This window comes from Zootoca vivipara, chromosome 12, assembly GCF_965207765.1.
Source record: "Zootoca vivipara chromosome 12, rZooViv2.hap1.1, whole genome shotgun sequence".
NCBI classification, from domain to species: domain Eukaryota; kingdom Metazoa; phylum Chordata; class Lepidosauria; order Squamata; family Lacertidae; genus Zootoca; species Zootoca vivipara.
Window position 1 is genome coordinate 2689743 of NC_142595.1, and position 16603 is coordinate 2706345.

The window sequence follows — 16603 nt, forward strand, 5'->3', positions numbered from 1 at the left end:
AAACATCTGGAGGGCCGCAGTTTGGGGATGCCTGTTTTAGGACATGGGTCCTTCCCCAGCGGCAGAATCCAGTGGCTGAATGCACTTTATTGTGTTAGGCAGCAGGCTCAGGGCCAAGAGAAGCTGCAGTAAGGCCACTCTACCTGGATTGTTGCCCTTATCCTATATAATAAAGTCCCTGTGTCTCTGCGTCCAGATTCTGTGTGTCCCTAGGTTATTGCGCATGTGCCCCAGGGACACAGGGATTGGAGGCAGAGACAACCGCCAACCGCCGCTCTGAAGTCCCGTCTCATGCTGGAGGTGTGCTGCGAGGCGGCGGGGGAAGAGAAGCGCTCCTCCCCCCCCGCCGCCTTGCCACGCACTGCCAGCATGGGACAGCGCTTCCTCGGTGAAGGCAAGCAGGCGAGCTGTCTGCCTGCTTGCCGTAGCCGAGGAAGTCGAAGCGGCAGCGGGCAATTCGGCTGGGGGACTGGCTTGGCGGCGGCGGGAAGAAGGGGAGTCTCCCCTTCTTCCCGCCACCGCCAAGCCAGTCCCAGAGCCGAAGTATGGCGCGGTGGGGGTTTTCGCCGTTTGCCTCCCCCTGGGGGGAAGGCAAACGGCGAAAAGCCCCCGCTGCGGAGTTGCTGGCTCTGTCGGGTGTGGGGGAGGGAGAAGCAGAAGATCCGATCGGTCTTCGGCTTCTCCCTCCCCCCCCCCCGCCCAACAGAGCCGGCATTTGGCTCTGTCAGGCGGGGGGAGGGAGAAGCAGAGGATCGGATTGCTTCTTCCTCCCCCCACCCGACAGAGCCGGCAACCTCTGTGCTTTCTGTCAGCGGTGAGAGGGGGAGGAACGAACGGAGAGAAATGGCTGCTTTCTCTCTGTTCGTTCCTCTCCCCTCACCGCCGACAGAAAGGGCTGTCGGCGGCGGGAGGAGAGGAAGGAAGGAGGAGAAAGGGCTGCTTTCTCCTCCTTTGTTCCTGTCTCCCTGCCGCTGACAGCAAGGACAGGTCCCAGGGTTCGGAGAAGCGCTGCGCAAGCGCTTCTCCGAACCCCGGGATGTTCTAGCGCCCGTTATTGAACGGGCTGAAATACACTAGTTAGGAATAATTAGACTGCAGCTGCCAGACTGGTGACTGGGAGTGGCCATTGGGACCATATAACACCAGTCCTGAAAGACCTACATGGGCTCCCAGTACATTTCCAAGCACAATTCAAATTGTTGGCACTGACCTTTAAAGCCCTAAACACCCTCAGCCCAGTATACCTGAAGGAGTGTCTCCACCTCATTGTCTAGCCAACTCTGAGGGTCTTCTGGCGGTTCCCTCACTATGAGAAGCCAAGTTACAGGGAACCAGGCAGAGGGCCTTCTCGGTAGTGGCGCCCGCCCTGTGGAATGCCCTCCCATCAGAGGTCAAGGAGATAAACAACTGGTTGACTTTTCAAAGACACCTGAAGGCAGCCCTGTTCAGGGAAATTTTTAATGGTTAATGTTTCACTGTGTTTTTAATATTTTGTTGGGAACAGCCTAGAGCAACCTAGTCAGAGGGGCAGCTAATAATAATAATAGATGATAGGTAGGTAGGTAGGTAGGTAGGTAGGTAGATAGATGATAGATAGATAGATAGATAGATAGATGATAGATAGATATAAGAAAGAAAGAAAGAAAGAAAGAAAGAAAGAAAGAAAGAAAGAAAGAAAGAAAGAAAGATTTGGCTTTTCAGCCACAATATTGAAAACAGGATTGCAGGGCACTATACAAAATTATAAATATTACATAATTTAATGTTATCTGGATAATTGTCCCCGTGTTATAGAAGTGGGCCCTTCAACAAAATCTTGAAGCACTGAGTGTTTTTGTTCAGGGTTCCAGCGACTCCACTGTCCTTCCTGCTGGAGTTGCAGGACATTCTTATTCCTGCAGACAGTCAGCATTCTAGGCCCATTGATCAGGCTCTATCCTCAATGGCCACCATGCTGTTTTTCTCATTTTGTTTTGATTTTTTGCAGAAGGGGGGTGGAGAAACCTGTGCCCAGTCTCAGGTACATTAAAGTCTTTGATTTCTCCACTGACATCTATGGGCAGCATAGGATATTTTAATGCAGCTTTTTTGTGTGAATGAAGAAACAACATATCCTGATTTCTCTCCTCCCTCTTTTGATATCTATGTGTCTCCCCTCCCCCTGCCCCTTTTCCAGACACTCTCTTCTGTTCTCCCACCCACTCCCACTCGCCAGTTTCCACCCTCTCAGTCAACATCCTGTACCAGTAAGTTCAGAACCTATCAGCCCTGTTGAATCAGATCAATGGCCCATCTAGTCCCATCCAATGGCCAGCTACTGGTTGAAAGCAAAACCTGAACACACTCTCTCCACCTGTGATTCACTTATTCAGAGACATACTCCCTCCAACAACAGAGGCAGAATACAACCATCATGGCTAGCAGCCATTGAGAGCCTTATCCTCCCCTGAATTTGTCTCTTTTAAAAGCCATCCAAGTTAGTGACCATCTATTCTTGTGGGAGTGAATCTTTCAAATGCCCACCTTGGTTAATGGTTACGTCTGTTCTTAAAATAGTTTTAGGTGTTTTGCTGTTTTTAGATGTTTGCAACAGTTTTTAAGCAGGTTTTTAAAATTATTTTAAAAATTGTTTTTACAGTGGTACCTCACTTTACAAACTTAATCCGTTCCTGAAGTCCGTTCTTAAACCACAACCGTTCTGAAACCAAAGCGTGCTTTCCCACTGCCGGTGCCTTTCCACTGTTCGGATTCTGTTCTTAGACCGAGGTAAAGTTCTCAAACCAAGACACTACTTCTGGTTTTGCAGAGTTCGTAAACCAAATAGTTTGTAAACAGGGCTGTTCTTAAACCAAGGTACCACTATATTTTGTTTAAAGTGTTTGCTGCCCTGAACTCTTTTGGGAGGAACAGCAGAATATAAATTCAATAAACAGGAAAACAAATTGGAGTGGGGGAGGGGCAGGAGAGAGACTTGATACTGGAGCAGCTTCTGCCTGGATTTGAAGAAAGGCCTAAAAAGCATTCTGTGCTATGTTGTATATATTCACTAAAAACAAAAACAAAAAAATGCCAGAAAAAGTTCTTGTCTTCCTCCTTCCTTTTTAACAGCCACCCCTTTCTCCTGCATGTTATCCGACAAACATACCGGAAGATTTAATTTCCCCCCCAAAAAATGATGCCAAGCTAATAAAGCAGATTTTAACAAGAAAGATAAAGCTCGGCACAGTGGCGAGGTGTTGAAACAGCCTGAGGAAGTTCCATTAGAATATCCTGTTTTATTATTTGGCAAGGAGGTAGTGAAAAAGGTCGACTGATTTATTCAGGAAAATGTAAAGAGAACAATATTATAATTCATCTTAGACCTGGGAGCACTTAAAAATTAAAATAAAATCTAGTGCACAGTGATCTCAGCGAGTCTAAAGTATTTATTGCATCCGAGATTAAATACTCTTTTATTTATGTAGTCTTGAGCAAATATGTGTAGCCTGAAACCTGCTGTTACGACGAAGTTATTAATGTTTAAAATTTACCTTTTTTATTCTGCAGCATTTACAATGCAAAATCCATGCACTTTAAACGTGTGTGTGTGTGTGTGTGTGTGTGTGTGTGTGTGTGTGTTCATGGAATCATTTTCTCCCTTGCTGATGTCCAGTCCCATCACTACTGTAGTCAAAACAGATTCACCCATACAGGCATGGCTACAGATGAGGAATTTGGAGCTGAAAGAGTTGATTGGCACTGAGCCCTGCTGGGATGAGCCGCACGAGGGGGTTACCCCACTGGGATTCCCTTCCTCACTATTCTTCCCACCCACCACAGGTCAACTTGAGTGGTGGTTGGGACCACCTGTCAGAGAACGGGACTCTCTGACAGGCAGAGACGAGACAGATACAGTGGAAGGAGGGAGAGAATTCCTAAGAGAATTCGACCTTTGCGCCCGCAGAGAAAGACGGAGAGACACAGAGAGCAGGAATCCAGCTGCAAAGCTCAGATAGTGACACAGACACAGGAATTGTGGGAGTGCAGTAATTTTTCCTGTTGGGGGAAAAGGGGGAGGAGTTCAGTTCCAGCAACTGTGTCATCGAAGGAGGACTGAAATTACGGTAGCTGAGCTCCAACCGGGGCTTTTTAAATGGCCAGTAAATCTGAAATACTTAACTGCCAGAGTCGTCTCATGTGTGTGGGAGAGACCCAAGCCTGACACCACCTTCCTTGTCAATCATCTGACAGCATAAAGAGCTGATTGGGCTTCCGGTCCGTTGCGCTGGTGCAGTAGGACACAGGGACTTCGCGCTCCGAAGTCCCTGGCTTCGTGGAGGGGGGGGAAGTCCGCAGAGCGAGCGGACTCCCCAAAAAAACACCGGGTAGAGTGTCCCGGTGACATAGCACCCAGCTGCTTGCTCCAGACGCAATTCCTCCGCTGCCGAGAGCTCCGTAGAGCGATCGAGAGCCAGCGGAGTGGAGTCACGGGAGCCATTTTTGGGTCTCATCTTACCTCCGTGAAGTGAAGCTCCGAGTCCTCAGCCTGCAAGCGGCGGATTCTTCCAAGAAAATAAAAGACTTTTCCAAAGTAAGTCAAATCTCTATTTGGACTTTAAAAATTCCAATTTTGAAGACAGGAAGAGATTTCAAAACAACGGAAGCCGATCTCTTCCAAATGGTCAATCAGGAGGCGCATTAAATATCCTCAAGTCGAAGGGGGAAAAGTTTTTTCTAGATTAAGGACCCGAGAGAAAGACTTTTCAAAACCTCCCCAGCCCCCGGTGTCGATACCCCTTGAGGTTCAGCAGTAACAAAGGGGAAGATGTTTTGACAGCTGTCAAAAGCTGTCAAATTGCTAAAAGGATTAAGAAAGTCGATTTTATTGTTGTGGACTATAAAAACTGACTGAAGAGGATTTAGAAGTAATTCAATGGGAATTTAAATTTGAACTGTGATGAAGTTAAAGACAAAGGGAAAGACCAGCCAAGATGGAGCCGACAACGTGGTAGAGAGGAATTTTCCAGTACCCTTTGGCCCTTATCTCTGGTCTGCCTGTGGCTAAGTGAAGTATGAAAACAAAGTTTTCTCGAGCCTTCCAGGAGGCAGTGCTGAACTATCTACAAATATGGGAAGATATTTACAAGGAACGCCAATGTTTGAATCCAACAACAATGGAGAATGAGGTGCAAGATCAAGATTTAGAGGACAATTTTGAGACTGAGATTGTGTGCGAGGAGCAACAATTTGACAATTTGGAGACTGATTTGGACCCAAAAAAAAATGTGTTGGATGATGAAAAACAAAGACTTGAACAAGGAGACGAGGCCGACAAGGAGAGGCAAAGTGAAGAGAAGACTGAAGGAAATGAAAATCCTGGAGGGATTGAAATGGGGAGTGGAGTTAGTGAGGGGGGGGGATAGGCAGGAAGAGGGGGGAGCAAAGGCCTGGAAGTGGAAGTGGGAAAGATCTGGTGTGGGGTGAAAACTTTAGTTTAAGGTTATTTTTCTGGTGGATGAATGACGGTTTCTGAATCTTGGCTTGCTAAAGGATATGCTGATCCAATTGGGGGAAGGGACATCGGGAAGGGGGAAGGAGAGAGTTTTAAAAGTTTAGGGTTAAGAGTTTTCTGGAGGGAGTAGAAGAATGGCTGAGGAAACATGTTAGAGTTTGTTTTTAATATTTTTGGTGAGCAGACAGAGGTTTGGGTAGAGATCTGCCTGGCTCCCTCTCTCTACTCTCTGCACCCAGTGGCAGGGGGTGTTTTGGGGGGAGGGGGAGGGGTGGAAGGAAACCCAGACACAAAAATGGAACCTTTTGACTGCTGAACCCCTCGAGTTACCCTAGTGGCAGGAGGGGACTCGGAGGGGGGCAGCATGAAGAAGGAGGAGGATTAAGTTAATATGATAAGAATAAGATTTTGAATTAGAACAGAAAACCCGCCATAATCAATTGATGAAGTTAGGAAATCCAGGAGGACGAGAACCGGGGAAGCCGCAAACAAACTGTGATGAGAATAAGATATTGAATTTATATTTTTTTCTTTTCCCTTTTTCTTTTTTCTTGTTTTTTTTCCCCCTATCTGTTGTTTTGTTGTTAAGCAAAGTGATATTGAAGAATTAGCTGGGGGATAAACCAAACCCCAGAGATTTTCCGCCTATGTCCTCTCAGTGGCAGGGGGGGGATGAGGGGGGAGGAGGGAGGGGGGAGGTCAAACCCAGCTTAAAATGGACCCCTTTGTTTCCCAATGCCCATGGGTATCACTGGTGGCAGAAGTGGTCTTGTGGGTGGAGGGAAAATGAAGGGACTGAGCTTATTTTGTATGTGTTGTATGTTTTGTCTTTACAAAATTAATAAAAATTATTATAAAAAATAATAATAAAAAAGAGCTGATTGGCACTGAAAATACATATGCAGAGGAAGGTGTTGTAACCACTGCTAAGCTGATTGAGAGTTTACAGAGACCACATTTGAATTTGACAGGTATAAATCACCTGACATGATTAAGACATCAGGTGATTGGCAGGTGAATGGTCCAGCCCATGTGTCAAAGTTTGCCCATATGGGAGATTTAGGAATCTGGCCAACTAGCCCAAGGGCAGTTGTCCACCCTTGATTTAGGGATCAAAATTTATAGCAGTTGTACCTTTTGGAAGTTAGGTTTGGCAAGGATACTTAAATTATATAATCCACATGTTGTTGTTCCTCCCCTTCTTAATTTTCATTTTATTCATTTTTAAATAAAATGAAAGTTTGTACAGTACTTATTTTTTGCAAACATTTGTAATTCTTATTTTGAAGATTGCAGTGGTGTCTATTGCAGTGGTGTGCAGTGATTTTTTTTTTGTAGGGGAACAATTAGGGCCAGAAGTGTCAGTTTGCGAGGCCGATAGTTCTGTGTAAGTGTCTATAATTCATGTACAGTGAATGGGGCTTCCACCCTCTGCAGGGTGGAAAAACAATTCCTTTGATAACCAACAGCTAATCTATTTTTTGTTGTTCTGGAGTAAGGTTCCATATGATTAGGAAGTAACCTGGTAGTACTATGAGTTACTATGGCTTTACTGAATTATTTTGATGAATTTGTTGTTTGCTTTATATCCTATGGTGTTTGCGATTACAGTGATTGCAATATTTGTTGTTTCTTAACGCTGTTGTGATTAGTGTGAGACACTTCAACATTAATTGCTGGAAAAGCAGAATACAAATACTAAATCAACTCAACTGGGGAAAATGGGGTTCTAGACAGTTGGCCGGATGGCTTCTTGCCTGGGGTGTCTAGCTGCCTGCTTGGGTAGTTGGGCTGCTGGCTCCTGGACTTCTGTGACATAACTTCTTCCTCCCTGATTCAAGTTGTGAGTATACCAGAACTACATGGACTCCAATACCATATTCAATAGAACAGCAACTGGGGCCATGCTGGGAACCAGAAATGCATTTCCCCTTCCTCCATGTGTGGCCTGCTGGATGGGGCCATGACTCAAGCCATGTGGGAATGTGAAAATAAATATATTTCATTTATCTCCTGCCTTTCTTCCATCATTGATCCCAAACTTCTGGTTCCCAGGCAGCTTCAGCATGTGTCTGAGTCAAGGTTGGCATACTTGAGCTAAACTCGTGCTATTAGTACTTAGTGAAGAAAACCATGGAGAAATAGGGAAAGCTTTAAGCTGCTAAAATCCTTATTTGCATATGCAAATATGGTTATACTTATTTATCGGTTACTTAATGTGTTATCCCCCATTAAAGCCAGTACAATTAAGTCACGTGATTTTATGCAGCAGTTTGTGAATCCTTAATGTGGTATCCAATATGTTATATGAGATCCCTTATACCATAACACAAAGGTAGGCCTACAACACTAGGTCATAGGGTAGAAATTGTTTTTTAAAAAACAACTATTAAACTTAAACCTAAGACAAGAAATAAAGAGCAAATAGTTAAACGTACAGTGAGGGGGGGGAAGTATTTGATCCCCTGCTAAATTTGCCCGTTTCCCCTCTGACGAAGAAATGACCAATCCATAATTATAATGGTAGGTTTATTGTAGCTGTAAAGGTAAAAAGATAAATGTTTACAAATTTATCTGGGCAACAATGACCCAAAACAAATGGCCAAGACAACAAAGGAGTGGCTCAGGAAGAAGCACATTAAGGTCCTGGAGTGGCCTAACCAGTCTCCAGACCTTAATCCCATTGAAAATCTGTGGAGGGAGCTGAAGGTTCAAGTGGCTACACATCAGCCTCGAAATCTTACTGACTTGGAGAGGATCTGTAAAGAGGAGTGGGACAAAATACCTCCTGAGATGTGTGCAAACCTGGCGGCCACCTACAAGAAACGTCTGACCTCTGTAATTGCCAACAAGGGTTTTGCCACCAAGTACTAACTCATCTTTTGCAAAGGGATCAAATGCTTATTTCACTCATTATAATGCACACCAATCTCTGACTTTTATCTTCTGGGTTTCTGGGGTTTTTTCCTGTTGTTCTTCTGTCTCTCACAGCTACAATCAACCTACTATTAAAATTATGGACTGGTCATTTCTTTGTCAGAGGGCAAATGGGAAAATTTAGCAGGGGATCAAATACATTCCCCCCTCACTGTAATATGTGGTGTGCTGCAGCACAAATGGATGCCTTCATCTGCCCCAACAGCAACAAAACATGTCTCGCCCCATATCGGTCTCTACAGCCACATAGCAGGTGCTGCAACCTTCCATACAGTTTGGCCTCACAAAGGCACACTCCTCCATTGTCTCCTGAGACAGAAATGTATACAAACTACTAGCCTAGTGTAAAGCCCCCTTCCTAAAAGCACAGTTCATCTCTAACACATTAATTTTTGACACCCCCCCTCCCATGTAAGCTTTATTGGAAACACAACTTTTACCACGGCAAATAAAGCTGGCTTTATTGAGTGATTGTTGCATGTATATAAAATTAATCTGAATAATTCATGCAGATTGCAGAATTCAGCTTCATTTCTTTTAAAAAGAAAACTTTGCAAATTCTGCCAGAACCACCAGTACCTGTATGTAAATATTTGCAAAGTCATTTGCATAACTCTGCCCTCAGCAGTTGCTTTGCTATGCCAATGGAATTCTGAATTTGCGTTCGAGTCTTCATTTTCCAGGATTGCACCTCTGAATTAAGGGCTGTGCTCAGCGCATGCAAAAGTAATGTGCCATTTATACTTGCGAAAAATATGTGACTGCCTTGGTAATGTTTCTTATTATGTTTTGCTTTAAACTCCCAGGCAACTAAAAAACTTATTACTGAACAGAATATATTTTAAATGCAGGTGAGCAGTCAATGGCTTTGACCTCAATTTTCATGCAGATGCAGGGCTGTGATCCACAGCAGGAAGTTTTCATAAAAGAAGCTATAATAATATTGACATCTATTAAAGCATTGCAAAATACATCGCAAAGGAAAGTCAGATTCTAGGTCAGTGTGTAGACCATCTACCTATTTCATCATGCCTCATTCAAAAGACGGTGGGGGTGAGGGAGTGTCACAGGCAAGGTGGTAATGTTCTTAACTTTGAAAAAGAAAAGCAATTAAAATCTTCAAAGAGAGAATTTTCAAATAGCACCGCAACACTTAAACGCCATATTTTTGTTGCAAATGTATTTTTAATGTTAACATTTCTTTGTAATGCAAATCAGTATCCTCTCAATTATAACATGTTAATCAAGTGTTTCCTCAATTGCTGTACGCCCATCACCGCCTGCAGCCCATGTTATGTTAGTGCATACAAGCATGCTAATTATTGAATTAATATTTATTGTAAGTTTTAGGATTAAGCTATTCATTTCCATGCACTCTACTAAGCAGTTTTGGGGGATTTTTGTAAAATCGTCCATGTTACGTGAAGCCAGTTCAGGGAGGCTGTTCTTGAAATTCCCAACATTAGACCTATTGCCACAGTTAGTGGTCCTGGGATAACAATCTCTGAACAATTGCTACTGCTGCTGCTACTACTACTATTGCTGCTGCTGCTGTTGAATTAGAAGTTGGAGGCAGTTTCAACCAACCCTGGAAAGATCAAGAGCTCTTGACAGCCCTCTTGCATCCCTGGATGAGTATGTTAACAAAAGAAGGGTTGTTATCTTTGGGATGCAGGGGTGGGATGCCATTCAGTTTTCACGGGGATACACTGTCAGCTATGAATGATCCTCCTAGATTACAGAGGAGTCCCTGGTCCTCTGCTTGCCTGATTTATTTCTTTGTTTATTATGTACTTTAATCCCTTTCTCTCATGCCAAGGCACAAGCAAAAGACTCTTTAAGCCACTCCCTCCAGTATGAACATAAATGTAGGCTGTGTTTTCTTTCAGACTTCAATAAAACTGGGAAGATAAGTAGAAAATTGATAATCTCTACTACTACTATTTACGCAGGGACTGTCAGGAATGAAAGAGATCTTTCTTTGATATCCTGCCATCAGTGACTAGTGCTGTTGATACTGGAGACGAGGGGCATACTTAACTGACCAATTGCATTGCAAATAACTCGGTTCTGCCTAACATAATGCCTCCCCCCAAATAAATAAATAAATCCTGGTGACACCCATGGGGGGTATTGCGTTTTGACATGTTTGGGAGTGAGTCATGGAGCAGAGGCAGTGTTGCTAGCTTGTCAAACCCTGCTCAGTTCAAAATATGGAGCTGTTCAGCAACTGTCCCACCAGAAACAGTCATCAAGAATATGGGACTGTTAACACCACTGAACTCTTTGAGTAGACAAGAGCAGTTTCAAGATAACAGAATATTACCGTAATATTTATTTTGATACGACGGGTTCTCCATTACAGAGAGCACGATTTGCGGTGGGGGCTGGAAAACCACGCCTTTGGCAAAGGTGGGGGCATGAGTGGCCACCGTTTGATTGGATAAGGGCTGTTGTTGGGCATATTTGTATGTAACAATTTGTAAATCCAACCCTGGGGGTATATAAGCTTAAACATTGGGTTTTTTCTTTACCCTTCTCTTTGGCTGCGTTTCTGATCCCCGCCCTCCCTCCCTGTTGTTAGGCCTCTGTGTTGACATTGCTATGACTTTTCTTGGTTGCCTGTATTCAGGGGCCGGTAGGAATTTTTCCCATTTGGCTGATTGGCTGGTGCCATTTGGGTTTTCGCCTACTGCATAGCAAATAGTCACAACTTGTAAGGTTGGCGGTTAGGCATTGGTTATGTTGTTTGTATTAAGGGTCTTAAAGATTAGTTGGCCCCAAGTTTATGCCTGAGTGGTGGGGAAATCCTGGTCAGGAATACAGTGGCTCTATGCTGTGTCCGTAACCCCTAGGTAGGGGCCAGGACGGCATATTGAAGCCTCTGGGAGCCTGAAGGGAGAGGGGAGAGTTCTGTACACCCGGTCCCCGTCTCTCCCTGTGGGGATTTCCCCGTGTTGACAAGGCAAGTTTTTATTTTATTATCAGTTCTGTCCTTAGGTGACAGTTGGGAACCAATGCCTACGCAACCACTCACACATTGTTTTGGATTTAATAAAGTTGTGGCCAAATTCATGCCAAAAACCATTAAACTTAATCCTGTCTACGTTGTGATTTATTTAGAGGTGGTTTGGGGACCTCCACACGCAATAAGCATTCCATATATTTAAGACAATGAGTAAAAAAAAAGGTTTAACTTTAGTTGCTGTGAAGTTGCCTCATGCTCTGACTGGTGGTCAGTAGAATTTGTGACCCACAATTCTATACGCAGCCTCCAGCTGCACAGTAGTCTGTGAAGTGACTGTCAGTTTTTGTAGTTTTATACAAGCAGCTAAAACAGGAAAATTATTGAGTCCTTCTTCCTCCTCCTGTTGCCAGAGAGCACAGTTCCACGGCCATTTTAATTGTCCCATTATAGTGCCTTGACTAAAAACACCATTTTTCCCCTGAATGTCACTACAAGTATATGCCCTGGCCAAATCTGGATGTGAGTTTCCAGCGAAAATTCTCATTTGGCATGGACAAAGGTGTGGGTCCTGATGCACATTTCAGCTAACATGGGACCTCCTGAAATTGCAATCACACACCTTTCTCACTGACTACCAGAGCACTGGGAAGTAAAGCATGCTGTAGCAGAAGTACTGTAAACCCTACTTTAAAATTAACCTGAAGCCCACTACCACCTTTGTCAACAAACCTTGGAGGTTGTCATCCCAAAAGCACCTCATTCTTTTTTCAGGTCTTCCATTTCCAGACTTACAACTGCCATTGCATTGCAGAGCTCTGAGAGTTCTTTACCTCCCTGGGTTTGCGTTTGCTCTCCATACGATCCCCATCTTTCTTCCTCCTCCTACATTTCTGTCTCCCCATTACCAATCAACCCTCAGTTTCTCCAAATTCCTCCTTCCCATTGTCAAGATTGGTTGAGCAGTTGGTATTCACCTTGCCCCACCTTCTCCATTGTCTCCAACAGGCTTAAGGAAGAAATATTCCAATTCTCCCTCTTTAAATCTCTTGTCCTGATTCCTCTGAGGGTTCTTTCCTCTCCCCCCCTTCTCCTCAAAAGCCAAAAGGCCCATTGCAGAGCCAAATAATGCAGCCCACACATCCTCCTTGATGGAGCAAAAAGTGAGTGAAGAGGTTGCAGGGGACCCTCTGAGCAGTTACTAAATGGAATAGGCAAAAGCATTACAGATGGGACATTACAGAGTACAGCCACTCTAGCCTCAGTGATGCAATTCTCCTACAAAAACACTAATAATAATAATAATAATAATAATAATAATATAGTAATTGATTCCCTATATGGAAAGACATTTTTCATGTGTACCCCAACCTGACATTGTACAGGCCAGGTGCAGGTTCACTACTTGAGTGAAACACAGGCCTTAGTAGACCACCTTTACCTGCTGTTGACACGCTGATGTAGCACAACACAAGAGTTTTGGGGATACATATAAGGATAAAACTGGTGTCCAATTATTCATGGAAAATACAGCTTTAGATGAACTGAAGCCTCCCTTGTGGTTATACCAACCAATGGAGCGATCCTTTCAGGGACACCAAAACGACCCTTTTCTGAGGACTTCCGGTCTGTCGCGGCGGAGAGAAGGACGCAGGGACCTCGCGCGCCAATGTCCCTGGCTTCGCGGAGGGGGGGGGGAGGTCCGCAGAGCGAGCGGATTCCCCGTAAAAACACCGGGTAGAGAGTCCCGGTGACTCATGCGCCCAGCGGGGTGGAACCGCGGGAGCCATTTTGGGCTTTATCTTACCTCCAAGAAGTGAAGCTCCGAGTCCCGACCCGGCAAGCGGCAGATTCTTCCGAATAAATTTGAACTTCCAAAAAAGTAAGTGGAACTGCGATTACGGACTTCAAATTCGTTAATTGGAAAAACAGGAGAGACTCTAAAGAAACGGAAGTCGGTCTCTTCCTAATGGAAAATTGGGAGGTGCTTTAAATAACCTTAAGCTGAATGACAAAAGACATTTGAGACTGTGGACCCGAGAGAAAGAAAGACCTTTTTGAACCCTCTCAACTCCCGAGTCCGGCTCCCCTTGAGGTACAGCATCATTAAGGGGGAGAGCGCTTTGACAGCTGTCAAAAAGCTGTCAAGCTGTCAAAAGACCGGGTGGACTGATTGTACTGTTATAATCGGAAAAATTGGATGAAAATGTGGTAGAATTATTTAATATTGGATTTAAGAATGGAGTTGTGATTGAGTTAAAAGACAAAGGAAAAGATCAGCCAAAATGGAGTCGGCCGTCTGAGAAAGGAATTTTCCAGCACCTCTTTGTTCTCCACCTCCTGTTTGTCTGCGGTCAGGAGAAATATGAAAACAAAGTACTCTCGAGCCTTCCAGGAGGCTGTGCTAAACTATCTACAAACATGGGAGGATATCTACAAGGAACGGCAGCATCCCAATTTACCAGCAGACGAGGATGAAGTCCAAGCCCAGGATTTAGAGGAAAATTTGATTTTGGAGACTGTGGAGACTGAACCTGGATGTCAGGAGGAACAATTAGATGAAAATCTTAAAGAGGACTTGGACTTTAAAAAATATGTTTGGGATGAAGCAAAGCATGGACCTCAAAAGGAAGAAAATCAAGCAGAGCAAGAAAATGAGAAGCAAAGGAATTTGAGGAGTGATGGACTTGAAGATCCTGGAGGGGGTGAAATGTGGGATGATGTTAGGGAGGAATGGAAAAGACAGGGGCAGGGGGGGACAAGGGCCTGGAGATGGACATGGGAAAGAATGGGTGTGGGGTGAATATTTTAGTTAAAAGACTTTGTTTTTAGCTTCTGAGAGACGGTTTTTGAAATTTTGGCTTGTTTAACGGAAATGCTGATCCAATTGGGGGAAAAGACTTAGGGAGAGGAGATGGAGTCTAAAAATGAATGGAAAAAGTTGTGCTTTCTGGAGGGAATTATAAGAGCAGCTTAGGAAAGAATTTAAGTGAATGTAAATCTTTGTAAGTTAAGTTAGGTTTAGGCAGAAAGCTGTCTACTCTCCTTTCCTTACTCTGAGATACTCAGTGGCAGGGGGTGCTCAGAGGGGTGAGGAGGGGATATAATGGAACCTTGGAAATGCTGTGCCCCACGGGTTCCTCTTGTGGCAGGAGGGGGTCTGTGGGAGGGCAGCATGGAAAAGGAGGAGGGTTGAGTTAATATTATAAGAAAAGGATTTTAAACTGAAATAGAAAACCCGCCATCAACCTTAGATTTTGTTTAAGGAAAACCAGGAGGAAGACTATCGAGGAAGTCACAAGTATAAGGTTAAGGTAATAAGAATTGGGGAGTTAAAACTCTCCCCTATTATGTTTGTATTGTGTTAATGTATACTTATGAATGAGCTGGGGGAAACCAATCCTCAGAACTCCTCCACCCCTGTCCTTTCAGTGGCAGGGGGGGGGAAGAGGGGGGAGGAGGGAGGGGGGAGGCTAAACCCAACTTACAATGGACCCCTTTGATTCTCAAAGCACACGGGTTTCACTGGTGGCAGAGGTGAACCAGTGGGTGGAGGGAAAACGAAGGGACAGTATTATATTGTATGTTTGTGTAGTTTGTTTAGTTTTGTCTGTAAAATCAATAAAAATTATTTTATAAAAAAAAAACGACCCTTTTCTTCTTTTTATTTGCTGGGCCAAGCCAGAAGAGACGGATATAGAGCATAGCCAATGCTCATTTAGTTTTACTTCAACTGATCTCTATTCTGAATTTTAATTTTTCTCTCTCTGATCTGAACAAGCCAAAAACATTTTGATGCATTAGAAGAAAATCCTAATGCTGTACTTCTCCTGCCCCATGATGGATACACATACACTAAATAACCAACAATTTAATATCAGTTAATGGTATCCCTAAAATTGGCACTGGGAGCTTATTGTTTCTATCTATGTGAAGGTGAAGCGGCTCTGGCCCTGGATGCCTTTGTGAGCTAAAAATTGCATGCGTGCATGCACACACACACATACATATAACACATCTATGTAGATATAGATATAGATATAGATATAGATATAGATATAGATATAGATATAGATATAGATATAGATATAGATATAGATATAGATATAGAGATAACCCACCCCATATCACTAAAAGCATTTACCTCAAATGCAGCACATGATTTGATTGGGTAGAGATAAATGTTGGTGACAGTGACTGGCCTTCTACCACTTGGCATGTCTTCTGCTGGGTTCCCAAAAACCTCAGTCATGTCTCTTTCTGAATGTCTCTTGGCCGGCTGTAGATTGACCTGCAGGTTCACGGAAGTGGAACAGGTACTAAGTCCAGAGTCCCCAATGCTCTTGTTCGGAGGTAGCTCATTTGCACTGTTGTTATCACAGGTGTGACCATTCTCCCTGGGAGACGCGACCAATTCTGAAATAGTCTGTGTTGGAGATGGAATATTAACTATGTTGCAGCCAGTGAGTCTGGTGGTTATAATGAACTTTAGGAAGGCTTGTGCATCTTCAAATGTAGACATATAGCCAAAGGAGATTCTCACAGACCCAGTGGGACGTCCATCAACTACATCTATGTCATCACCACAGACATGCCCAGCCTAGTTGGGGGGAGGGAGAGATAGAAGGTATTATAAACATTTTGTATACGCTATCAAAATGTAACGTGCTGTATTTTACAGCGATAAGATTTTTGTAAAAACACATAATGTCCCCCCTCCCGCAAGACTTCATTTTGGAGAGAGAGGTAATCTTGATTTTTATTCCTTGTGCCAAATTTGGTTATTCACAACCCCAAATCTTTGGAATGACCATACTTGAGAGACCCACCTTGATCTACCTTTACTGAGTTTTAGGTTTCTGTAAAAATGAACCCATTCCACCAGGCACTTGGAGAGGTTTACTTTTAAGTGGGCTGCTGCAGTTCCCGATTTTAAAAGGAGTATTTATTTTTATTTTAAGATGTTGTTTTCCCCCTTCTTATGCTTTGTATGTTGCCTTTAGGCACCTAGTAATATATATATATATTATTTATAAATTTTGCAAACAAGTCTCTATCGCTGCTCTCCCTTGGTTTTATAAACACCTGAAACTGCCGCATATGAAGTCTGGATTCTGGGTATCATTCTGTCTACTCTGACTGACAGCATGTCTCCAAGATTTCCCATTGGAGATACAAAGACTGACCATGGGACTTTACTCATGCAAAGC

The 16603-nt window shown here is 43.8% G+C and overlaps 1 protein-coding gene across 1 annotated transcript in view; it reads right to left on the reverse strand.

The window, feature by feature from the left end:
* Positions 1-16603, reverse strand: part of MOCOS (molybdenum cofactor sulfurase) — a 93571-nt gene that overhangs the window by 26434 nt on the left and 50534 nt on the right. Inside the window, exon 8 of the mRNA XM_035135079.3 lies at positions 15538-15993. Within this exon, the coding sequence (XP_034990970.2) occupies positions 15538-15993 (456 nt within the window). The remainder of the gene's footprint in view (positions 1-15537; positions 15994-16603) is intronic.